At 44.2% G+C, this 24,792-nt stretch overlaps 2 protein-coding genes across 5 annotated transcripts in view; one reads left to right on the forward strand and one right to left on the reverse strand.

Annotated features, from left to right (window-relative positions):
• Rad54l (RAD54 like) overlaps window positions 1-4,495 on the forward strand; it is a 38,155-nt gene extending 33,660 nt beyond the window's left edge. Inside the window, exons 17-18 of the mRNA XM_040288609.2 lie at window positions 1,610-1,773; window positions 1,866-4,495. Coding sequence (XP_040144543.1) covers window positions 1,610-1,773; window positions 1,866-2,076 — 375 coding nt within the window. The 3' untranslated portion in view covers window positions 2,077-4,495. The remainder of the gene's footprint in view (window positions 1-1,609; window positions 1,774-1,865) is intronic.
• On the reverse strand, window positions 2,193-24,638 carry Lrrc41 (leucine rich repeat containing 41). 4 transcript variants are annotated; one of them, XM_005317987.5, is made up of 10 exons: window positions 24,374-24,638; window positions 20,269-20,355; window positions 19,556-19,626; window positions 8,425-9,562; window positions 4,883-5,143; window positions 4,169-4,333; window positions 3,976-4,074; window positions 3,288-3,410; window positions 2,978-3,053; window positions 2,193-2,884 (listed from the first exon to the last, which is right to left on the reverse strand). In XM_005317987.5, exons 1-10 carry the CDS (start codon window positions 24,570-24,572, stop codon window positions 2,665-2,667), a joined length of 2,439 nt encoding a protein of 812 aa, XP_005318044.1. In that variant the 5' UTR covers window positions 24,573-24,638; the 3' UTR covers window positions 2,193-2,664. The 4 variants fall into 4 exon arrangements, with proteins under 4 accessions (XP_005318044.1, XP_013219561.1, XP_013219559.1 ...); XM_013364107.4 differs by lacking the exon at window positions 24,374-24,638 and adding an exon at window positions 24,001-24,315; XM_013364105.4 differs by lacking the exon at window positions 24,374-24,638 and adding an exon at window positions 23,631-23,982.
• Between the last annotated feature and the right edge of the window lie 154 nt (window positions 24,639-24,792).

A 24,792-nucleotide genomic window follows, 5' to 3' on the forward strand; every position in this document is an offset into this window, starting at 1 on the left:
TTGTTTTGTTTTTATTTGGTGCTGAGGATCGAACCCAGTGCCTCACACATGCAAGGCAAGTGCTCCGCAACCCCAGTCCTACTTTTCTGAATTTTATCATTTAATATTCTCATATTCAAGCCTGGAAATCATCTTGTGGAACTGCTATCTGTCCTAAAGACAGCTGGGCTCCTACCAGTTATTGACTTCTCAATTTCCTTACTGACTTTCCTCTCTATCTTCTGCTAAGGTCATAGTCACCTTTTGTCCCATCCTAACCCATTCTTCACATACTGCTTCTAGAATAAATTTTTTTTAAAATTATAAATTTGTTTTTCATTTAAGACAATGCCAAGGTGATTGCGGTGGTGCATGCTAGCAACTTGGGAAAACTAAGGCAAGAGGATTGCAAATTTGAGCCCAGCCTCAGCAACTTAGTAAGACCCTGTCTCAAAAAGTACTGGGGATGTGGCTTAGTGGTAAAGCTCCTCTGGGTTCAATCAAAAAAAAAAAAAAAAAAAGCCAATCCCTTCATTTTAGTATCCAAGGTTTTCTAATATGGCTTCTGCTGAATTTCCCAGCCCCAGTTATTATTACTCTTCACAATCTTCTAGTCAGCCCAAATTAAATTTTTGTTTTGAGACAGGACCTCACTATGTTGTCAAAGCTGTCTTCAAACTCCTTGGCCCAAATGATCTTCCCACCTCAGTCTCTTAAGTAACTGAACCCTTCATAATCTTCCACTAGGCCTGGTTTATGCCTTTGTTCCTATGGTACAAATAAATGCTTTTGCTTCTCTCTACCCTTGCAAACTGTCTATTCATTTTCAAGATTTAGCTCATATGTCTCTCTTTTCCACTAGTTTGAATTCAAGGATAGGGATCATATTTGATTCTTGGTGTCTTGTTAATGCAAAGCCTGACATGAAATAGATACTCAAACCATGATTATTGAATAAATGAGTCTGGCCTGTGTAAAGATCTAAAGCTGCTGTCAACCTAAAGGGATTTAGCCAGGCCCTGAGATCCTGTACTGGTAGAGAAAGTAACCTGGGTGAATAAATGTATATAAGTCAGGTTTCTAGGAGATAGCCTAGAGCTGGGTGCATGGTGCACACCTATAACCCCAGTGATCTGAGAGTCTGGGGGCAGGAAGCTTGGGCTGCTTAGTGAGAGCCTCTGTTAAAATAACAAGTAATAGAGGGCTAGGGATGTGGCTCAAGCGGTAGCGCGCTCGCCTAGCGTGCGTGTGGCCCGGGTTCGATCCTCAGCACCACATACAAACAAAGATGTTGTGTCCGCCGAGAACTAAGAAAAAATAAATAAATATTAAAATTCTCTCTCTCTCTCTGTCCCCCTCTCTCTAAAAAAAAAAAATAACAAGTAATAGAGCTAGGGATGTAGCTTAGTGGTAGAGTGCCCCTGGGTTCAAGTACCACCAAAAAAAAAAAAAAAAAGCATAAGACTGGGAAAGTGGGACCCAGCTAAGCAAAGAGGCTACTCCAGGATTTGTACTTTTCATTCCCCTCTCCTTCTCTTGAGTGGCCTTAGTTTCAACTCTTTTTGAGTTTCCCTGCTCCCTCTGTATGGGGATGACTGAGCCCTATATCCCTTATACTCTATTCTCCCAGGCAGGAACCATTGAGGAGAAGATATTCCAGCGGCAGAGCCACAAGAAGGCACTGAGCAGCTGTGTAGTGGATGAAGAACAGGATGTAGAACGGCATTTCTCTCTGGGCGAGTTGAAGGAGCTCTTTACCCTGGATGAGGCTAGCCTCAGTGATACACATGACAGGTGGGTTGACTACCCTCACTATTATCTCTCAGCTACCTGCCCAGCATAGAAATGGGGTTTGTAGTGACCACAGCTCTGTCCTCTGACCCTAGGCTGCACTGCCGCCGTTGTGTCAACAGACGCCAGGTCTGGCCACCCCCTGATGGTTCTGACTGCACTTCAGACCTAGCCCAGTGGAACCATAGCACTGATAAGCGGGGGCTCCAGGATGAGGTACTCCAGGCTGCCTGGGATGCTGCCTCCACTGCCATCACCTTCGTCTTCCACCAGCGTTCCCATGAGGAGCAGCGGGGGCTCTGCTGATAACCAGCTGGTCTGAGTGTAGCTGTTAGCAGAAGGGTACAGGGAAAATGGGCTACCTGCCCCAAGGGTCCTGCTGAATTTTGTTCTCTGGGAGAAAATCATCAAGAAGGGCTGCATGATGTTTGCCCAAAATTTATTTTATAAGAAAAACTTTTCTGGTTAAAAAAAAGAAAGGAATAAAGGTATGAAAGGGACTGAGGCCTGGGAACAGTGTGGTAAGCCCATAGGGAAAAGGCCTGGTAGTAGGCATTCCTATACTTTTCTAAAGCCTGGGTACTTGCTTGAGGTGGGAAGGCAGGACCCCAGGAGGGGGCTATCCTCAGTGATAGTGATGACCACTATAACCTCTTGGCCAGGGTTCTCTGGTTTTGAGTAAGGGGCCCAAAGGCTCTAAACCCAGCTGTGAGAATGTCTTTGCTGGGCCCTGTCAAGGCCTCCAGAACCTCAGTGCCAGGGAAGATGGAAAAGAGAGGGAAAGGGTGGCAGAAAGAGAAAGACAGAACTGGTGATTGGGGATTCTGGGCAGCCCATGCCTCAGCCCCTGCAAGCTGATGGTACTGAGCATGGATCTGTGAGGTATGGGCCCCATCACATGGTGCTGACATAATCCGCGAAAGCCTGGGATGAGTCCCACGAGTCGCTGACCACGTGGCAGGTGGCCCGGAGCCGCCGGATAGCTTCCCTGGCTGTGACTGCATCCTGGTCCAGCCAGTTCTGGAAGAGACGCAGGTGACCAAAGGCTCCACGGCCCCAGCGCTCCAGCCGCTTGGCAAACTCCAGAAGTCCATCTGGCTTGATGCAGTTGGAACTGGTAGGGATGAGATAGATTAGATATCCAGGAAGCAATTCATCCCTGTTTGATATCCTGTGGTCCCATCCCTCCCTGCCCACTACCATGTACCTGATGTCCAGCTGACAGAGAGAAGAGGAAGAATCCTCTGAGAAAACATCTGCCAGGGCCAGCAGGCCAGCATTCCCTAGATAAAAGGGGAGAAGTGCACATTACCTCTACCAAGAACAGGAATGTGGGTATTCCAACCTGACTCTGACCAGGAGAAGCCTAGCCTATCAGTTCCTAAAGCCCCAGCACATAAATGTTTATACTCCAACCTTCCTATTCCCAGTGAAGAGGTTTGTGTCTATTCGTAGTGAGTTTCTAGGTCAAAGGCCTGGCTCCTTTCCCCTCTCCCTCCCTAGGGTCTGGTCCCCACCCAGGCGGTTCCCTGGCAGCCGAAGGCCCTTCAGTGTCGAGTTGCCCTTCATAGCAGTCACCATCTCAGGCAGAAATTGGGCTGGGCGCTTCTCAAATAGACGGCAGAAGGAGAAGGTAATTTCTGTCAAGAGAAATTAGAGTAAATTCTAATGGTTATATTAGGACTGGTGTTGCCCCTCCTGCCCCAGGTGGCCCTAGCAAAGTATGCAAACATTTTATAGAAACCCAGAAAGGGGAAGGAATTGTCCAAATCTGCAAGCAAGGCTGAAACTAAATAAGGATTTAAATGAGAGAGTAAGCCTAAATGTTACTGCATGTACACTTCCCCATTCACTTCCTTCTTTCCCTCTGTATCCACTGACCACCCTCTTTGTAGGTGTGAAAATTAGAGACAAGGTTATGAGAGACTGGCACAGCACCCTTATTTCTCCCCACCACCACTATTTCTGCCAAGCTCTGAAAAATAAGAAATACTTTTGGGTGAGATACTCTAAAAGAGTAATTTCTCAGTGTTTGCAGAGGAGGAGTTGAGTTTGGGACTTTCAGAAGGAGGTTCATACAGGTTCTATGTTCTTTATAGTTGTTCTTTATAGTTGAAGAAAAGAACACTGATTTGCTCACTTAGTGAGACAGTGGCAGAACCACAATAAGAACAAAGATGTCTAGGTTCTGGAATAGGAACTCACCTTGAAGAGTCAGATTCTGTAGCAAAAAGAGCACCTCGCTCTGACAGTCGGCCAGATTCATGTCATGGAAGCTCAGCCTCTTCAGGGCTAGGTTGTACTCTGGATAGGAGACAGAGATCATGGGCCAACCTTAATGTTTCCAGAAAGCAATGCTAGATTCCTGCCTATACCTCTTCCACTGGCTGGATCCTACCTTTGAGTGTCTGCAACACAAGCCCAAAATCCTGGGGAGAGGCAAAGGTGGCACTATCCAGGGACAGCTGCTGCAGAGAACCTGAGGCCTTCAGAACAGAGCAAAGCAGTGGGGCTGGCTGGGCGCCTCGTGGAAATCCCATCTCCAGCTGCTCCAGACAGTTTTCTAGATGTGATAGGGAGAGAAGATTCTTACTGGTCATGTCTACCTTTCTCCCGTAGCAGGGCCCATTCCATCTATAAGGTATTCACTAAGAAAATCATTTATCTACTTGGCCTTGAGTTTCAGAAACTCTGCCAGGTTTTGGGAATAAAGCACTCAATTGGAGATTTGGCCCTTTCCCTCATAGAGCTTTTAGTCTAGGTAGACTAAACCACTCAGACACATCCAGATATAATAGGGTATGTACTGTTGGGGGTTAAAAGTCATAGAACTAAGGGAATGTGTAGCAGGGGGACCTAAACTGATCTGAAGGTCATTTGGTTCTTGGCTCAACTATGGCCAAGGTCACTCTTCTGGGTTTATGGTAGTCTGGGCTCTGTCTAGCCCAAGGTTATCTTACAGAACTGTAGCCTCCAAAGAGGAAACAGATTACAGCTCAGCCAGGAGTGAGTGGAAGCTGATCTGGAGTGGAGGTCCTCCTCTCCTCCCCACACAAATGCAAATGCATATTTTTGTGGAGATATGTGTGTGCATACACATGCAGTACTTCACCTGGTATCTCCTCATCCCCAACTATGTGGTTAGGGGGCCCTGCATTCCCTGGCACTGCAGGGTTGTCCCGTTGGCTTGGGTGATCAACACGAATAGAGAGGACCCGCAGCAAGGGCAAGGCTCGCACAATGGCACGTGTCAGCTCCAGGATGGGCAGTGGTGAGAACAGGTCACTGAGATGCAGGGCACGGAGGCGACATCCAGCCTGGCCTGACAGGGCCCGCAGGCTGTCCAGCAGGCGGAAGATATTAGAACCCAAGCCTACAACAGGAAAGAGTCATGGGGGAGTGTCAATAGCATTAACATTTAGAGACATTCAAATATTTCCATTACTACCAAATCCAATTTTTAAAAACAACTTGTCTCTCAATTATTTATATATGTCTTGCTTTTTCCTCAGGGAACCAGCAAACTGATGCCTACTGGGCTATGCCCTCAAATATCAGGGCAAGTCACAAAACGGAAGAAAAAAATATGGCAGGTGGCATGTACTAGCAGCAGAATGCCAGGTTCAGAGAGCAGTAAAGGTTTTCAGATTTCTGGGTTCCAAGTAGTTTTTTGAAGAAGCCTGGCCTTAGATAAAATTTTAGACAAAGAAGGTATAGCCAAGGGTTACAGCTAGAAGGCAAGGAATGACTTTGAAGGCTTCTCTGGCTAGATGGGGGCTCAGGAAACTGAGATCTAAAGGGTGGGACAGTAGAGTCCATGTGAGAAGTCCCGAAAGCTAGGCTGAAGAGGTGGTTTGCTCTCCTATAGACCATTGGGAACAGGTATAAACTGAGTAGCAGAGTAACAGTGATCCAAAAGAGAATACATTAGAGACTCAATTGAGTGGGATTGGGATGGAGAAAGATAATCACATCTACATTGGAATGTAGCTCAGTGGTGGAGTTCTTGTCTAGCAGGTTCAAAGCTCTGGATTCTATCCTTAGCACAGGAAGAAACTAAAATGAAATCCATGTTCCACAGAGTAAATAGGACCCAGAAGGATCCTTGGAATCTGTTCCCTTCCGGACTGTGCTGATTACTGTTGATTTGTTTATTTATCTAAGCTTTATCCAGTAACTAAGTATGCGATGAGATTTTTTTTTTTTTTTTTTTGCGGGGGGTGGGGTGTTAGACACTAGTAAACAGCACATGTGATGGAACTCGGAAAGTAGAGTATGATGAAAGTACAAAGGTTTGGATACCTAACACCTAGTCTGCCTTATTATCAGTAAGGGCTTTCTAGTTGAGTCCTAAAGAATAAAGGAGACAGGTTAAGAGAGAAGAGTGGTTGTGGCACAGAAAGGACATATAGAAGGTTAAGGAGAAACAGGTTCTAAGAACTAAAAAATACTTGTCACAGAGCTAGGGTTGTGGTTCAGTGGTAGAGTACTTGCCTAGCATGTGTGAGGCACTGGGTTTGATTCTCAGCACTGCAAATAAATAAATGAGCAAAATACCCACCAATATTAAAAAATTTAAAAATATTTGTTATAGCTGGGTATGTAAAATATAAGGGAAGCATTCAAGATAGAACTATAGAGGTAAGCAGGAGCAAAGACATGAATGACTCTTGAAGTAAAGTATGGGGATGTTCCATGGAAAGGTTTTTAGATAACTGACAAGTCATTCAAATCTGCAAGTTTAGAAGAATCCTTGTGCTGCAGTACACAAGGGACTATAGAGAGGAGAACTGTTGAAATGAAACCAAAGTAAGGAATAATGGTAGCCTGAATGAAGGATGTAGGGGTAGAGAAATAAATGGATTTGAGAGAAAAATGGGATCTGATGACCAAATATATATGTAGTGGAGGCAGAATTCTGGTTTCATTGTACAATTAAGCCAACTCTGATATCACTGAGAACATAAGATTAATATATAGAAGGTACATCCAAGGTTAGACATGAATAAGGTGTTGTCAGTTTGATACATGGGTCTAGAAGCTGAGGGAGAAGATCTGGGTTAATTCACAGAATGAGGAATCATTGATAGTTGGCCACTGAAGCCACAGGAATGGATGAAATTGTCCTGGAAGGATGTGTAAAGGATGTGAGGAACTCAGAACATTAGTAGCATTTGGAGAGGGAAAACATTTGGATTGCTGAGGTAGTGGAAATACTTCACAAAGAAGATTATTAATAGCAATTGCTGCCAAGATACATGTAAGATGGAGATTGAAAAGTATACATTGCATCTAGTAACAAGGAACTTGGTGATCCAGGTCCTTTACAATATATATGGATAGACTAAATTTGTGTTGAGCAGGAGAGAACAGGGGATAGTTAAGAGGATATAGAGGAAGAGAGATACAGTGGTAGTTTTTGGTGGGGAGACAGTGAAAAGAAGGGAGGCAGCATAGGATTTTTTGGGGAGTGTACTGGGGATTAAACCCAAGGGTACTCAACCCCTGAGCCACATCCTCAACCCTGCTTATAATAATCCTTCTGCCTTAGGCACTTGAGCTGCTGAGATTACAGGCGTGTGCCACCACACCCATCTTACTCATAGGATAGTTATTAGGATTAAATTGTTATATTGAGGATACTTGAAATATGTCAAACATATACTAAATAGTATACAAAGGTTATTACTAAGGCATTTAGAAGCAAGTTTCTCTAAGAAGTTGGGAGAAATGGGTCTAGAGTGCTAATGGAAGAATTAGTCTTAGTGTTCTTCACCTCTTCCATTATGGTGAAGGAGAAAAGGATAAGAGTTTATGGACTGGTTAAAACTAAGCTGAAGGAGTTCAGGTGTGATGGCTTCTATTTTCTTTTTGTGAAGTAGGAGGGAAAAGAGGAGAGTAGGAATGGGAGCTGCTATTACAAACTGGGTTCTTAAGAAGGTAATGCCCATGAATGTAGGCACCATGTGCACAGGTGTGTGACTTTTCTCCAGCAGTGGGTAGCAGCATAGGCTGATTGCTTTTTTTGCCAAAGTTGAAGTTTTACTAGCTGAGCACAGCAGGTGGGAAAGGACTGAGGACTGCCTTGCAATTTGCTGGTCTTATTTAAAAAAAAAAAAAAAAAAGCGTCCCACACCACGTCTAGACAGATGCTTCAGTGTGACTAGTGGGATCCAAACCCTGGCTGGTTCTGCATACATTTTATTTTCCCACTTGCCTTTGGAATACTTCCGGATCTAACTGACTTGTCTCACATTCCTCAGAATCCCTGCTTCAACAATGAGTCAAGCCTACAGACCTCATGTTCCTCTCTTAACAATGACAATCTGCTACCGTTTTGTTTTTATTGGGGGTTAAACCCAGACACATTCTACTACTATATCCCCAGCACCCCCTGCTCCTTTATAAAGTTTTGAGACAAGGCCATTAAACTTGGAATCCTCTGCCTCAGCCTTCCAAGTTGCTGGAATTACAGGTATGTGTCAACATGCCCAGCTTGCTACTGTTTTTGCGTTTGCCTTTTGCCCCCTGTGAAGCATACTGAACTACATTTCCAGCTTCCTGATCATATTCCCAGTTTCCCCCTAGGGATTAGGCACACAGCTAGTGCTGCTGGGAGATCCTAGCCCAAACCTGCCCCTCCAAAGTGCTCACCATTGTAGGAGAGTGTGAGGCTCTCCAGAGACACCCAGGAACTCAGCAGGTGGCATAGTGTCAGAGCTGCCTCCGTGGAGAGAGGAACTGTGAATAACTCCAAGGTGGAGATGCTGCGGAATCGTTGGGAGGCCTCCAGTGCTGGAAGCCCTATGCAGCTGGGATCTGATCCATCCAAAGCTCCGCAAGCTACTTCCCCAATCTCCATTTCTTCACCATCCTCTTTCTCACCAGCCACAATAAAAACAAAGTCATACAGGTCTTCAGACTCTGCACCAGACCCCTGACGGGTGCGAGCACCCTTCTTTCCTGCAGCTCTCTTGAAACGCTTTAAGGGCTTAGGTTGTGGGGCTGAACTAGCTGGACCCCGTTTGGATGAGGATGTGGAAGAGGTGGCAGAGGAGGTGGTAGCTGGAGCAGAGGGTGGCCGCTTGGTACCAGGGGCCTCATGGGAGGTGGCTGGAGGGTGCAGCTCCCTCTTAGGGTCTGTCCCACCTGCTGTGAGGCTCTCCTGTGTGCTCCTGCGAGTTACCCGAGTGGCAGTTGCAGCTCTAGGCATCTGCTTGGCTTCACTCTTACGCCGGGTGGCCATGAGGGCTGCAGCACATCGCTCAGCAGCATCCCGGCGAGGCCTGCGTGAGCCAAGCAATAGGGACCCTTCATCGCGGGATGGGGCCCTGCCTCGGGAGGCCTCTCCACAGAGGCGGCAGGGTGGGCCACCAGGGCCTGGCTGCCAGAAACCAGCACTCATGGTGAGGATAAGGATGAAAAGGGCTGACTCAGGCACAGGCCAGGAGTACAGCGACACTTGGCTGACAGCCCCATGGTGAATAAGCTGATGTAACAGCTGCCGAAGTGACTGCTGAGCAGCCACATCAGAGAAGAGCAGGTGGCGGAACTTGAGGGTGTGCAGGGAACTGGCCAGGGTCTCCAGAACCCTGCGGTTGGGCTCAGCCACTAGCTCAGTTGCACCCTGCAGCATGTTACAGATGGTGAGCTGTCGGACATGGCGGGAGCTGTGCAGAAGAGGTGAGAAGCGCTGGTCACAAAGACGCCTATCGGAAGACACATCAATGGTCCCACGCAGAACATGGGAAAAAAAGGCCTCCATAAACTTGGCTCGCCAACAGGTAACACTCTGAAAGTAGAAAACATGCCAGACAGCCATGATACTAAGAGTGCAATCCATGAAATTTATCCTAATTTCCTTCCAATAGCAAACTACTGAGCACTTACTGAGCCAGGCAATGTTCTACATGATACAAATTAATTAAATCACATCTTCGAAGTGTGCAGTATTACTATTAACCTCATTTTATAGATAAGAAAACTAAGACATTACAAAATAAATGAAAGGAGCACTTTAGTCAGGCACAGTGGTGTACACCTGTAATCTCAGCTACTCAGGAGACTGAGGCAGGAGGATCAGGAGCTTGGGGCCAGCCCGTGTAACTTAACACCCTGTCTCAAAAGGGGCTGAGGATGTAGCTGAGTGGTAGAGTGCATTTGGGTTCTATTCCCTGTATGGAGGGGGGTGGGAATTAGCTTTTCTGTAGAATAAAGTATGTTGTGCTTGCCCGAGGAACAGAATAATTTTATTTTACTGTAGGCAAATCAAGTTGAAACTATTTTTGATGGTTTCCTGAAACTTTTGATGCAGGAATGCGTTTATGTGTGCTGGGGACTGAACTATGGGCCTCAGACATGCTAGGCAAGTGCTCTACCACTGAACTATATCCCCAGCCCAGAGTCATTTTCTTTTCATCAATTGAACTAAAAATCTAAATTTGGGGGGGGGTCACCAGGCACAAAGGGATTATCACTGGTAGTGTTATCACTGGTAAGTAGAAATCAAGATCTGAGCCCTAGCTGGGGATGGTGACACATGCCTGTAATCTCAGCAACTTTGGAGGCTGAGGCGGGAGAGTCTGGCAAGTTCAAGGGCAGCCTGGGCAACTTGGCACGACCCTGTCACAAAGTAAAAAAGGGCTGAGGGTGTAGCTCAGTAGTAGAATTCCCCTGGATTAAATCCTTAGGACCATATACACAAAAATTTGAGCCTAGGAAATCTGATTTCAGAGACCATTCTTTATTTCTTTTTCTTTTTCTTTTTTTTTTTTTTAAGACAGGGTCTCTCTTAAGTTGCTGAGGCTGGCTTCAAATTTGTGATCCTCCTGCCTCAGCTCATGAGTAGCTAGGCTAACGGGTATGCCACCACTCCTAACCAGACACTATTTTTTTTTTTGTTTTTGCTGTATTGTCTCACAACTCACTCCTAATTGTATCTAGAACATGACTGCATCTTTCCGATCTTATCACCACTAGTTTTGGTTAGCTCCTTATGATTATACACTTGGCCACTTTATTAGCTTCCTGATTACTCTTTGTTCCCTTAATCCCTTCCCAAACTATTTTGCATGAGCTCACTGAAGTCCTCTTCATGAAATACTACTTCAAATGTATTATTCTGCTTTAAAATCCCAGTAGTTCCTTACAATCTAAAATTGCTTATGGCCTAAGCTGAAGCTGGCTTTGAACTTGCGAGCCTTAGCCTCCAGAGTTGCTTAGATTTCAGATGTGCACAACCATGCTGGAGTTAACATGTCATTCTCTTTTTTTTTTGGTCCCAGAGGTGCTTAGTCACTAAGCCACATCCCTACCCTTTTTTATTTTTTGAGACAGGGTCTCACAAAGGTTCTTTGAACTTTAAGCTTCTATAAGGCTGTTTAGTTTTGGGATTTCTCTACTTCAGTTTAAACTGTTGTACACTGTTCCATGGTGTTTGATTTCTTAGCCTTGTAGATGTCTTAACTAAATGAGAAATTCCTGGTGAGAAGAATCAAATCTTAGATTTGTTTTCTCCAAGACAAGATATTTACTTTGATGGACATGGAACTTCATCATTCTTTTTTTAAAAAAAACATTTTTTTAGTTGTAATTGGACACAATACCTTTATTTATTTTTATGTGGTGCTGAGGATTGAACCCAGGGCCTTGCACGTGCTAGGTGAGCGTTCTACCATTGAGCCACAACCCTAGCCCCCATCATTCTATTCTGATATGGGATTTTCAACCTTTGGCATATATAAGAATTTCCTACAGAACTTTTTTTTTTTTTTACCTGCCCCCCCCCCAACTCAAAATTCATATGTCAGGTATCCAAAATTGGTGATTCTATATGGAATATCTGAGGTAAGGTTCAGGCATCTTTAAAAAAAAAAACTTGCCCCAGATGACTGAAGTGTGTCAGAGATTAGGAAGGACTTCTGCCTAATTCAAAAGGGCACTCTGAGACAAAGATGGATACCTATCCCCAGAATTTCTAACTAAAGACCATCACTAAGTCCTCATCCAATCACAATGCAGGGGGAAGCCTGCCAAATTCAACATGGATCCCAGCTGTGACTATAGTGTTGACCCCTTTCCTTCTGTTTGATGTGGATACGGTCACCTACTTCATAAAAACTGTAAAATACAAAGTAAATGTTACTGCTGCTGTAGCTAAAGCAGCTAATTACCCAGATGGACTTGCTTAACAGCAGGGTCCTTATTCAGCCCAAAGCAAAGGCAGTAAGGGCCAAAAGGTTCCCAAGACCAAAAGTCAAAACACTTCTATTTGGTTCTTACTCTACATCCATACACTCCTCCATATCAGAGTAACCGCCCAATTAATGAGGTTTTCAGCAGGATGTAGGCCTCTACTCTCCTCTGGCAAGTGTCATTACTTTTGCCCTAGCCTCTGCCTGCTGTGATACTAATTAGGAATAACTTCCTCATGCTTGAGGTACCTGTGGCAGTAACAGAGAAGGTCCTTGTTCACCAGCAGCATGGTATTAGGAGCAGGAAAAAATAGCTGGAAACTAGATCTCTGCTCAGCATCTTTTTGTCTTTTGATGGTACTAGGGCCTTATTGTATGCCAGTCAAGTGCTCCACCACTGGGATACATCTCTAGCCCCCCTGCTCGATTTTGAGTGGAGGTAGAAGAGTATTCCTAAGTCTTTCAGGTCCTATCTTTCCCACAGATTTGCTGGTCCACATGCACAGTCTTGAAAGACAGTGGCAGGTAACTATCAAGGCTTCAACTTCACATGAGATAGATATAAAATCTGGACCTTTACAAGATACTATGGTGGTTTCTGCATAAAGTGCATGGGGAAATGTAGGTTAGGTAACTACTAAATATTTACTGACATGTTAATGACTAATGAAGACAATGGTAAAGAATATTTGCAGGCTGGGGCTGTAGCTCAGTGGTAGAGCACTTGCCTAGCACGTGAGGCACTGGGTTTGATTTTCAACACTACATTAAAAAAATTAAAATACTTGCAACTAGAATGCCTCAAATATAACTGCAGTGAGAAGCATGACAGTGATAGGGAACGTGCTCTCTAGAGCCAGAGTCCTTCAAACTTGAATTCTGGGTCTGCCATTCACTTTAGGCATTATAGGTATACATAATGGTAGGACTCATTGTCACATATTCGTATATGCCCAAGTAGGCACGCTATTTCACTGAGGTCTTTTTGCCTTTGTTATCTGTAAAGTGAAGGAGATAAATATAACAATGTCATAGGGCTGTTGTGAGGGTTAAATGTGTAAAGTTAGCTATCTCAGTGGCTTCTTTGTTATGAATTAATCTATAAGCAAAGAACAGTTCATGGTATTTTATTCCACCACCATTTTTTAAATATTTTATTTTAGTTGTAGTTGGACACAGTACCTTTATTTAATTTTTATGTGGTGCTAAGGATGGAATCCAGGGCCTCGCACGTGCTGACCTATAATTCCAGCCCCTCCACCACCACTTTTTGGAAGAATCTGTGTTAAAATGTCAAAGCTGAAAAATACATGACTTAGACCAAGTTATTCATTTTGTGAACTATAGCTCAGACAATGCAAAGTGATTTAAACACTTTGTTTTGTGGGAGGGTAAGGGAAATGAGGCACTGCCAATGAGAAATGAGAAGTGACACCTGCTCACCAACACAATAATGGTCAATTCTCAATGGGCTGGCACAGGCACTGGTGGGGAAGGAGGTAGCATGTGTACAAACTAAGGAGGGCTAATTTTTCTGTTTTTTTGGTACCAGGGATTGAACCCATGGGCACTTAACCACTGAGCCACATCCCCAGCCCTAATGGGCCCAGAGTCTCATTGAGTTATTTAGCGCCTTGCTTTTGCTGAGGCTGGCTTTGAATTCATGATCCTCCTGCCTCAGTCTCCTGAGCCACTGGGATTATAGGCATGTGCCACTGTAGCTATTTTTTTTTTTTTTTTTTTTTTAAAGACAAGGTCTCACTATGTTGCTCTGGCTGGTCTTAAACACATGGACTCACAATTCTGCTTCAGCCTCCCAAGTAGCTGGGATTATTTATAGGTGTGCGCCACTTCACCCAGCTACATAGTTTTTTTTTAATGGATTTTTGTGTGTGTGTGTGAGGGGGTGTTGGTACTGGGGATTGAACTCAGGGGGCCATTTACCATTGAGCTATATCCCCAGTCCTTATTAAGTTGCAGAGGCTGGTCTTGACATCTTCCTGCTTATCCTCCTGAGTTGCTGGGGTTAAAGGCATAAATCACTGCATTAAATATTTTCTTCTGCTAAATTTTTAGAGCCACCAAATGTTCATTAGCTTGTAAAGAGAAGTTTTGTTTTTGGAAAGATAAAGAAGCAGACCAAAAAGTCATGTGTAAACCAACTCTAGAGTATATATGTACATGTGAATAGTTATATACATTTTTTTTTTTTACAACATTGAGACAATTTTGAAGTTTCAAATGCTGGATTTTTTTTGACCACTACACCACCATATACATATGTATATATGTGAGGTACTGGGGTTTAACCCACAGGTACTCTACCACTGAGCTATACCCCCAGCCTTTTTATTTTTTATTCATTTTTTTTTTTTGGTACCAGGTATTAAACTCAGGGGCACTTAACCACTGAGCCACATTCTCAGCCCTTCTTATTTTTCATTTTGAGACAGGGCCTCAGCCTCCTGAGTTGATGGGGATTACAGGCATGTATCACAGTGCCCAGCTATACCACCATGTATTTAAATATTTAAATTTTTTTTTTTTTAGTTGTAGATAGGACACAATATCTTTATTTATTTTTATGTGGTGCTGAGGATTGAACCCAGTACCTCACCCATGTGAGGCAAGTGCTCTACCACTGAGCTACAACCCCAGCCCAGTATTTAAATATTTTTAAAATTATATTTGGTTTTCTTTTTTTTTTTTTTCCTTGGAAACTGGGTCTCTTTTGGAAACTATGTGCTCAGGCTGGTCTCAAATTTTTGGGCTCACATTCTGCTTCAGCCTTCCAAGTAGCTGGGACAACAGGTGTGTGCCACCATGCCCAGTTAAACATTTTTAGAATGTGATTTTAATATAGATGTACCTTATTAATAATTCACCTAATATTGTTTTTAACCATACTGAGGATTGAACCCCAGGGACACTTTACCACTGAACATGATTCTCTTGCTTTAACATTCCAAGTAGCTAGGACTCCAGGTGTGCACTACCATGTCCATGTTTGAACTTGCAATCCTCCTGCCGCAGCCTCCTGAGTCTCTGTAATTATAGGCATGCACTATCACACCCTGTTTACTTTCCTTTTTTGTTTTTTTAAACATCAATGGGACTAAATGATCACTTTATTGGAGATTTTGTGTATTTTATGATTTGTCCAGATCTTTTCTATTTATTTGTTTATTTTGGGGTATTGGGGATTGAACTCAGGGACACTCAATCACTGAGCCACATATCCAGCCCTATTTTATATTTTTTAGAGACAGGGTCTTACTGAATTGCTTAGTGCCTCACCATTGCTGAGGCTTGCTTTGAACTCACGATCCTCCTGCCTCAGCCTATTGAGCTGCTGGGATTACAGGCATGTGCCACGTGCCTGGCAATTTTTAAATTTATTTTTGCTGTACTGGGGATTGAAGTCAAGGACTTGCACATGCTAGACAAGCATTCTACCATGAGCTATATCCATTTTTCTTTTTGTAGTACCAGGGTTGAACCCAGCGGCACTTAATCACTGAGCCACATCCCCAGTCCCCCTCCTTTAAAAATATTTCTTTAGTTATAGATGGACACAATACCTTTATTTTGTTTATTTTTTCATATGGTGCTAGGGATTGAATCCAATACCTCACGCATGCTGGGTAAGCACTCTACCACTGAGCCACAACCTTGGCCCCCAGCCCCTTTTTTAAAATATTTAGACAGGGTCTCCCTGAATCTCTTAGTGCCTAAGATGCTGAGGCTGGCTTTGAACTTGTGATCCTCCTGCTTCAGCCTCCCAATTATGGGAGGGTTTACAAGTGTGAGCCATTGTGCCCGGCTGCTTTTTTTTTTTTTTTTTTTTTTTAGTTAAGGTTTTATTAAATTGCTCTAGTTGTCCTCAAACTTGTGATTCTCCTGCTTTAACATCCCAAGTAGCTAGGATTCCAGGTGTGCACCACCATATCCAGCTTCTAAAACTTTACTTTTTAAATTCTATTTGGATGTTTTCTTTTTCTCTGCATCCTTTTGTTTTGACAATATTGTTTATTTGCTTTTTAAATTTTGTTTATGGTGTTGGCCTTTTATGTGGTTAAATTATATATTCTTTCCTGGGGCTTCAAACATGTTAGACAAACGCTTTATCACCTGAGCTACTCCTCCAGCCCCATATTATTTTTCTTTTGCCCATTTAATAATTAGCACTCTGCATTTTGAGATTAGAAACTGAGTCACCTTTATTATTTTTTAGTTGTTTTGTGCTTTTACTTATTACAATTTAATCTTTAATCAAATAGAAATTATTTGAGCATGCTGAAAATGAGGCTCTAAATTTTTTCTGAATGGTTAACCAATTGCTAAAGAACCATTTATTGAATCACCCTTCATTTCCCCACTGCTTTATTACCAGTGTATCTACTGTATCATACAGATCTATGCACACTAGTACTCCATAGTTTGAAATACTACTTTTTAAAAAAGTTTTTTAGTTGCAGATGGACACAATACCATTTTTTATTCATTCATTTTTATGTGGTACTGAGGATCACCCAGAACCTCACATGTGCTAGGCAAGTGTTTTACCACTGAGTCACCATCCCAGCCTCATAGTTTGAAATATTCCTTTTTTTAAAATAAATTTTTTTAGTTGTAGATAAACACAATTCCTTTATTTTTATGTGGTGCTGAGGATCAAACCCAGTACTTCACACGTGCTAGGCAAGTGCTGTACCACTGAGCCACAATCTCAGCCCCATAGTTTGAAATAGTCTTGCTTTTAAATGATATATTGGACCTAGCATAGGTTCTCAATAAGTGGTGATTTTTGTGTGTGGTTCTGGGGATCAAACTTAGGATGTTGCACACACTAGGCAAACACTCTACCACTGAGCCACACCCTCGTCCTTGATATGTGTTTCTGAGTCATGAATAAATAAGATGAAAGTTGCTGTCATGCAGAAGACATCTAGAATAGATCTGCTCCAAGCCAGGACCTCTGCCTAAGTAACTTTTATGTCACTAAGCTCGGGCACCCTAAATGTTCTGAAATGCTTTGAGCCAAGAAAACCAGATAACAATTTTTTTTTCAGGCATCTTAAGATAATGTTGAATAAAGAAAGGCTTCACCCAGTTATCCTACTCCTCAGCATATTCCCAAAGGACTTAAATCAGTATACTATAGTGACCCAGCCACATGAATGTTCACAGCAGCTGTATTCACAATAGCTAAGCTATGGAACTAACCTAGGTGTCCCTCAGTTGATGAATGGATAAAGAAAATGTGATACATATACCCAATGAACATTACTCAGCCATAAAGAATAAAAGTATGGCATCTGCTGATAAATGGATAGAACTGGAGACTCTCGTGCTAAGTAGTGCTAAGTAAAATAAGCCAATCCTAAAAAATCTAAGGCCTAATATTCTGATACATGGATGCTGACTCACAATGTCTGTGTGTGTGTGTGTGTGGGGGGGGTTCCACTGGATTGGACAAGGGAGAATGGGAATGGGAAAGACAGTAGAATGAATTGGATACAGCTTTCCTATGTTCATATGAATATATGGCCACTGATAACTCCACATTGTGTACAACCACAAGAATAGGAAGTTATACTCCATGTATGTATAATATGTCAAAATACATTCTACTCTCATGTTTAAGTAAAATTTTTTTTTAAAAGCCTTCTCTAAGATATTACAATATTCGTCACCTGCTGGTCAACCATACTGCTTGTGAAATACAGGGACAAAGGGAATCTGATGTTACTGAAAGATGGCAGAAAGCCATTACTGTTTTCTACTATTCTTACATACACTTCTTTTCTTCATAAGGCCTAGTATCTGAGGATTTTGATGGGCCTCAGTGTCATTACGCTGAATACCAATGGTTTCAGTCCAGATCTGGAAATGAAAAAACTGAAGGATATAGGACTGAATGTTACTGAATCCAGTGCAGCACCAGAAATTTAAAATTAAATTTCCAATTTAAATCTCTTTGTCATTTGGCCTCATTAATCAAATAAATTTCAGCTGCAATACTATTTTCTAAGAAAGACTTTTTTCCTTTACTTCCTTCTTCCTGCTTCCTTGTTTCATAGCAGTATCCTATCATCCCTGATCTATTTGTAGATTTCCCTACAGTTCAAGATGAGGAACTATGTCTGCACTTACGACAGCTAGGTAAGATCTAGTATGTGTGGGGGCTGGGGTTGTGGCTCAGTGGTAGAGTGCTTGACTAGGACAGGTGAGGCCCTGGATTTGATCCTCAGCACCACATAAAAACAAATAAACAACAAATAAATAAAGGTTAAATTCTTAAAAAAAGAAAACATCTGATATGTGGTAAGTTTTAATAAATATTCATTTAAGCTAGATCATTTCTGTCACTTAATCATGGAGCAGCAAAAGATAGTCTGCTTAAATAAAAACTCCAATGATTTATATCTGAATCAGCAAATAACAGAATCTCAATGTTAAAAGGAATGCTAAAATTCATCCTGTCCAACCCCTTTTATAATGCTGAATTCCCTTATCTAGTAGTTATCCAGATACCTTTTGAATACTTAGTGATGGGAAGCTTATTATCTCTGTAATTTGCTTGTTTCATCACCAATTTTACCTTTAATTTGGTAAAAGTGTGTCGTTCTCTAGCATTCATCCAGAACCAGTCTATTAACCCCTTTCATGTGATAGCATTCATGTATTTCAAGATGGTGCATGTTTCCCAAGTTGTCTCTTTTTCAGGAATAACATCTTGTCTTCCAAATGTGCCTCACACAATGTGCTTGATTTCTTTCTCTATACTCCAGGAATAGATACCCTGACCATTACAGAGCCAGGCAGGACTATGGTCCCCCTTGTGTTTCAGCCTATATTATATTTACATTAGTTCACACAGCTCAGGGTATAGTCATTATGAATGGCTTCAGCACACTGCTGGCTAAAGCCTCTTAATATATATATATATGTTTTTGTGGGTTTTTTTGGTACTGAGGATTGAACTTGGGGGCACTCAACCACTCCTGTTTTGTATTTTATTTAGAGACAGGGTCTCACTGAATTGCTTAGCACCTTGCTTTTACTGAGGCTGGCTTTGAACTTGCAATCCTCCTATCTCAGACTCCTGAGCTACTGGGATCACAGGCGTATGCCACTGCACCCAGCAATATTTTTTATATAAACTGCTTCTAGCCCAGACTATTTTATTCTCTACCCTTGAGGCCACACAATTAGAAATTTTTGGATTCATTCAAGGTTTGGTTTGTTCTGTTAATTACATTTAATTATTTGACCACTACACCAACTCTGTCCAGAACTCTAGGAATTCTGGCTCTGTCGTCTGTTGTGGTCATATCCTTCCCAGTTTTGTGTCCTTTGGTAACATGGTGGGCAAACAATTTAGTGGCAAATGCCAAATGGGTCAAAAATTGTGACAAACCATCTGAGCTCTCATCCCAAATCCATTTCATCCCTTTCCCTGAACTCTACCAGTTCCCGGCTTGTGTTTACATGCTGTTCCTGTTTACATGCTTGTTTACACGCTCTCTAATTTGCTTGTTCTTCCTGTGGAAGATTAGGCTAGAGTTCTACCTGGTACCTTAACTTACTTCCAAACTGGAAGGCCTTGTCTTCATCAGCTCATCCCACAGACGACGCCAGATAGCCTGAGTGGAGAGACCTGTAGACAGAAATAGCACACTTACTTGGCTGCTTGCTGGCCACCATGAGTGAAGTACATCAGCCTTTCATGTTGTCCTCCGGCTTCACGAGTAATATGACAGAGTGGTTAAGAGCACTGGCCCTAAAGATAGGCTGCCAAGGTTTAAATATCAGCAAACTATACTGTAGCTGTATGATGTTGGGCAAGTTGATTTCTCTATACCTCAGTTTCCTCATCTGTAAAATGTAATTAATAATTTCACAGCATTGTTGAAAGGAGCAAATGAGTTAATGAATTTCTCTAGAATAATACTTGGCACATCAGAGTTAGATAAATATTAAGCCGTTAACAGATGTATCCCAATGAGGAGAGGCAGCTTGGTAAAACGGACCATAAAACATTCAGAATATCTAGAGTATAGTCCTAGCTTTGGCATTAATTATGGTGTGCCTGTATTTCATTTTTATCAGAATAACAGAGATCATATACTTGTTCTATGTTTCACAGGACACTGCAGGGAATCATAAGAAAGTAGGAATGAGGGAACTTTTTGAAAAGCATAAAGTTCTATGCAGGCATCAATGTATAATATTTACCTGAAGAACATCAGGGTACCATGTTCACAATCACTTACTGAGAAAGAGACAGAAAGACACTCACCTTTCTTAAGGGCAGTTTCCTCAATCCTCTCCAAGTAATATATATTGAGCAGAGGTAAGATGCTTTGAAGTATTGGGCCTGGGAGGGCTACAAAAACCAAAACACAGAAAGTTTACTTTTCCCTCCCCCCCAGGGTTCCAAGAATTATATACTCTATTGGAAAGGAAAACAGAAGAGTAGACTTCTCATATGATACATGGAACATGGAAAAGCTAACTTAAGTCTCGTCTAAACTCTGGTCCACTTATCTTCAGTCACTCAGTTGGCAGCTGGAATTTCAGGGGTAAGAGCGCAAAACACGCTGATATGATCATTTAGGAGCTGGTCAGTTCACTTGTACACAAGCATAACAAAAACATTCTGCATTCAAAAGATCCTATTGAGGCTAGCATGCATGAAGTCCTGGGTTCATTTCCACTTCATAAAAAATATCCTACTGAATATGTGTGATAAAAGCTTCTTCACAAACTTCCCTACTAACTTGAGCTCCCCTGCTTTGCCACCTATATTTCAGTCACATTAAATTACTTTTTTACCTATTCATATTATGCTGCTTTCTGCCTCTGTGCCTTTGTCATACTGTTCTCTCCAACAGGAATATCCTTGCCACTTTCAGGGAATCAACCAATCATCTTTCCACTGTCACAAGTCCTTTATTAACTTTTCTGAATTCCCTTCCCATGGACCACAATTCTCTTACAGACTGACCACTTCCATCCTTTGGGTCACTGCTATAACCTGAATTAGTACTTTTCTATGAAGAATAAAGACAATCTCTTTACTCTAAATTTACTGCGCCAGGTCTGGTGGTGCATGCCGGAATCTCAATAACTCACAAGGCTGAGGCAGGAGACTGCAAGTTCAAGGCTAACCTGGGCAACTTAGTGAGACCCTGTCTCAATAAGGGCTGGGGATGTAACTCAGTGGTAGAGCAGCATAGAACAACAAAACAACCCAAACTGGCCTTGTCAGCTCTCTCTTTCTGGGAGGGATTGTAGTATGGTGTCTAAAGACTTTAGTCTCTAGACTTGGAACTGGGTGAAATCCTGACTGATTACTTAGTTAACTGTGAATTCTTAGACTATGTAACCTGTTTAAGTATCGGCTTCTGCAATTTTATTTTACTTATATTTTGTGGTTCCGGGAATCAAACCCAGGGCCTCATACTTGATAGGCAAGTGTTCTACTACTGAGCCACATACCCACCCAGCTTCCTCAATTTTAAAATCAAGATCATAATGACTACTTCTTGATATTATAAGATTAAATGCCTGGCCATAATAAACTCACTAAATACTGGCTATTAATATGTCAATATCATCTCTATACTAGCAAGAACGAGTCTAAGATCTTGGTATATAATGGCTCTCGCCATTCCATGATCTACTTTTTTTTTTTTTTTTTTTTGGTACCGAGAGTTGAACTTAGGGGCACTCAACCACTGAGTCACGTCCCCAGCCCTATTTTGTATTTTATTTAGAGATAGGGTCTCACTGAGTTACTTAGCACCTTGTTGTTGGCTTTGAACTTGAAATCCTCCTGTCAGCCTCCCTAGCTGCTGAGATTACAGGTGTGCACCACCCTGTCTGGCCCATGATCCATTTTTAATTTTACTTGTAAATAACTGAATCTTGAAATTCAAGAGTCTGAAAGTATTAATTCCCTATATTATTGCACTAATAGAGGCCATATCAACTATCATCTGGATTAACTACCCTTCTTGACTTCAGTCTCTCTCTCTCTGCATCCTAATCTTGGTGGTGACATTCCCCTCTTCAAAACCCTCAAAGGCTCTCTAATGCACTCAAGATTCAAAGTTTAAATTTCGTATACTGACATTCAAGGTATATGCCTTACTCTACTTAAGTTTCTTCATACTACCTTTTTCCCATTGCCTCTACTCATGCCTCCTTTCACAAATCAGTGTTAAGTCTGCTACCTCCAGGAAGGCTTTTCTGGCTGTATCTTAGCTCACACTGGGGACTTAATCAGTAATAATGGTGAAGGCATGAACAGCAGAGGTGGGAGAAGGAAAAAGAGGAAAAAGGAGATTCAGGAAACTGTCATTTGGGGAGAAAAAGGCAACATAGAAGTTCCTCCAGAGCCTTATCCCTTTTTCCTCAAGTCTGCTCCCCTCTGTCTGCCCACTCCTTCTCAAAGCCACAGAAATATTCATTCTCTTATTACCCACAAACTCTGCTCCTCCCTTCCCCATTCTTCTTAAGCTAGGTTCTTCCTTGCTTCCTTCCAGGCTATACCTTTCTTTAATGCTTCCTCTTCCCAACTTGGAACCTTCATACTCAGTCTTCTTGCCTTCTAGCCAGAATTAGCATCCCAGAAGTTCTGGGCTGATGCAGCTAGATCTTTCACATTCCCAGGACTTTTCTGAGTTCTTGCTCAGCTCCACTGACGCTTTTCTTCCATTCCCTTGGGTCAGCCTGACCTTTCTCAGCTGCTGGCACAGGGCCTCCACAATCCCCTCCCCACAAGGGATCTGAGGACTCCTTTACAGGAGGGAACTTGGGTCTCTTCAGGATTGGTGGCCCACTCCCACCACCAAGGGCCTCCCTGACCACTCTCCAAACTCCAGGGCCTTTTCCAGAGGCCACCTCTTCATGGTGTAACCCAAACCCCTACCCTGGGGCCCCAAGCCTCCACACCTGGCCTGACCAGCGTCTTTCTCCTGGCAAAGATGCTGCCACCACCCCAGAGGCCTCCTGCTAAACCCCTCCCCCACACGCTCCAAGGCCCAGGGCCTCCTCTTCTCAGCACCCCCCCTTGACCCCTGCCTTGTCCGGGCTCCCTGTCCTGGCCTGAGACCTCCTCACCGACTTCAGCCTTCTCTGGACCCCACCCCCTCACACCACCAGTCTGTCAGGCCCAAGGCCTCTGTCCGGGTGCAGCCAGGCCTGCTTCGCAAGGCCCTCACTTTCCCTTCTCACTCTACTACCAGTCCTCACTGCTTCCCTCCTCAGAGGCCAAGCGGCAGCTAGCGGTACCCATCCCGCAGCACTGTCTCCGCGTGCCCATCGGTAGCATGCCTCCTCTCCGCCCCTACCAGGCCCATCAGCCCAACTAGTCGGTTTTTCCTTCCTAGACGCTCACCCTGGCGCCCCAGGCCGCCGGCCCACCCTCCTCCTAGGCTCGGCCCTGCAGCACCTCAGACCTGGAGCCTCTGTTCACTCGCGTTCGGACCAAGGCCTCTTGGCCGCGACGCGCCCCCTCCTATTCCAGCCCAGCAGTCGGGGCTCCCCAGGCCATCGCCCTGCCTGGGGCCTCCTTGGCCCTTCCGCCGGCAAACCCGCGAGCCTTCCTCGCTTGCTGAACCGCTCCGGGCCCCCTCCACCCGCTCTCCACCCTACCTAGCTGCTGAGGCCCATCCCTGTGGCCTCCGGTGCTCTCGGTTCTGCGGGTCACTCGATCTCTTGGTCAGTTTAGCAGAGGCCCGGGTCGCCTGTGCGCTCCGGTCAGCCCTGGGCGGTCAGACAGGCCGCGGGCGCAGAGCCTTTCGGCCTCTCCCCAGCCCCTAACCCTTGCTCTTCAACCCGCTGTTCCACCCACTCCCATCGGCTTAGCCTCCAAGTCTCGGCACCCGGCACCCGTGATGTGCCCAGCAGACACCAGAGGCCATAGGCAGTGAATCAGTTCAGGTGGCCCGGGGCCTGGCCTTCTTGCCTCGGGCTAGGCCTGCCATCCTCGGTCCCCTGCCCCTGCCCTGGTCGGCCAAAACACCTCTGCCCGTCGGTTCGACATCCGAGATTCTTCAGCTCGGTCTAGCCGGGTGTCAGTTCGGTGCTTGCGGCTCTGGCCCGTCAGTCCCGCCTGTCGCCCAAGTCCTGCCGGCTTTGCCCTAATCTGGGCCTCCTGGCCTTGCCCCCGGCGCCCCCCGGCCAGGTCACCGTGAGAGTCCACTTGCTCATTTGGTCTCGGTCTTTACTCTGTCCAACCCTGTCAGTCACAGAATTAAAGTTCCGACCCAACAATCCAGCTTCTAGTGCCCGGCTCTGGGCCTTGCCCGGGGCCTCTCGGCCTCGCCCCCTTCGCCCCCTGGCCGCTGGGCCGCCCCCGCTCGATGCCAGAGGTAGCCCCTCACCCCGCGACTTACCCCACACCCCGCTCTCCAGAACCCCCATATGGGCGCTCACCGCCCGCCCGCACAGCTCGAACAGGGCGGGGGGAGCGCTGGGGCCCGAGGCCGAGCTCTTCGCTGGCGCCGCCTCCCGGGACGTGGCCTCCATGGTCGTTGCCGCCGCTACCTCACAGAACCAGCAACTCCGGGCGCGCCAGGCCTCGGGCGCCGCCATCTTGGGGAGGTGCGCGAGCCCGAGGGTGGCACCCTCGGGCCGCCATCTTGAAAAGGTCAGCAGTTAGGACAGCTCCACAGGCGATATGGGTAAGAGTGGGAAATACGTTAGAGAAATGTTGAATAAACTAGCACAGTTTCCAAGTCTCTTAGAATCTAATCTTCTAAATAAACTCTTGTATCAGTAAACTTGGATCTGGAGTAACTAAGGGGATGTTTCT

This window comes from Ictidomys tridecemlineatus, chromosome 11 (genome assembly GCF_052094955.1).
Source record: "Ictidomys tridecemlineatus isolate mIctTri1 chromosome 11, mIctTri1.hap1, whole genome shotgun sequence".
Classification (NCBI taxonomy): Eukaryota; Metazoa; Chordata; class Mammalia; order Rodentia; family Sciuridae; genus Ictidomys; species Ictidomys tridecemlineatus.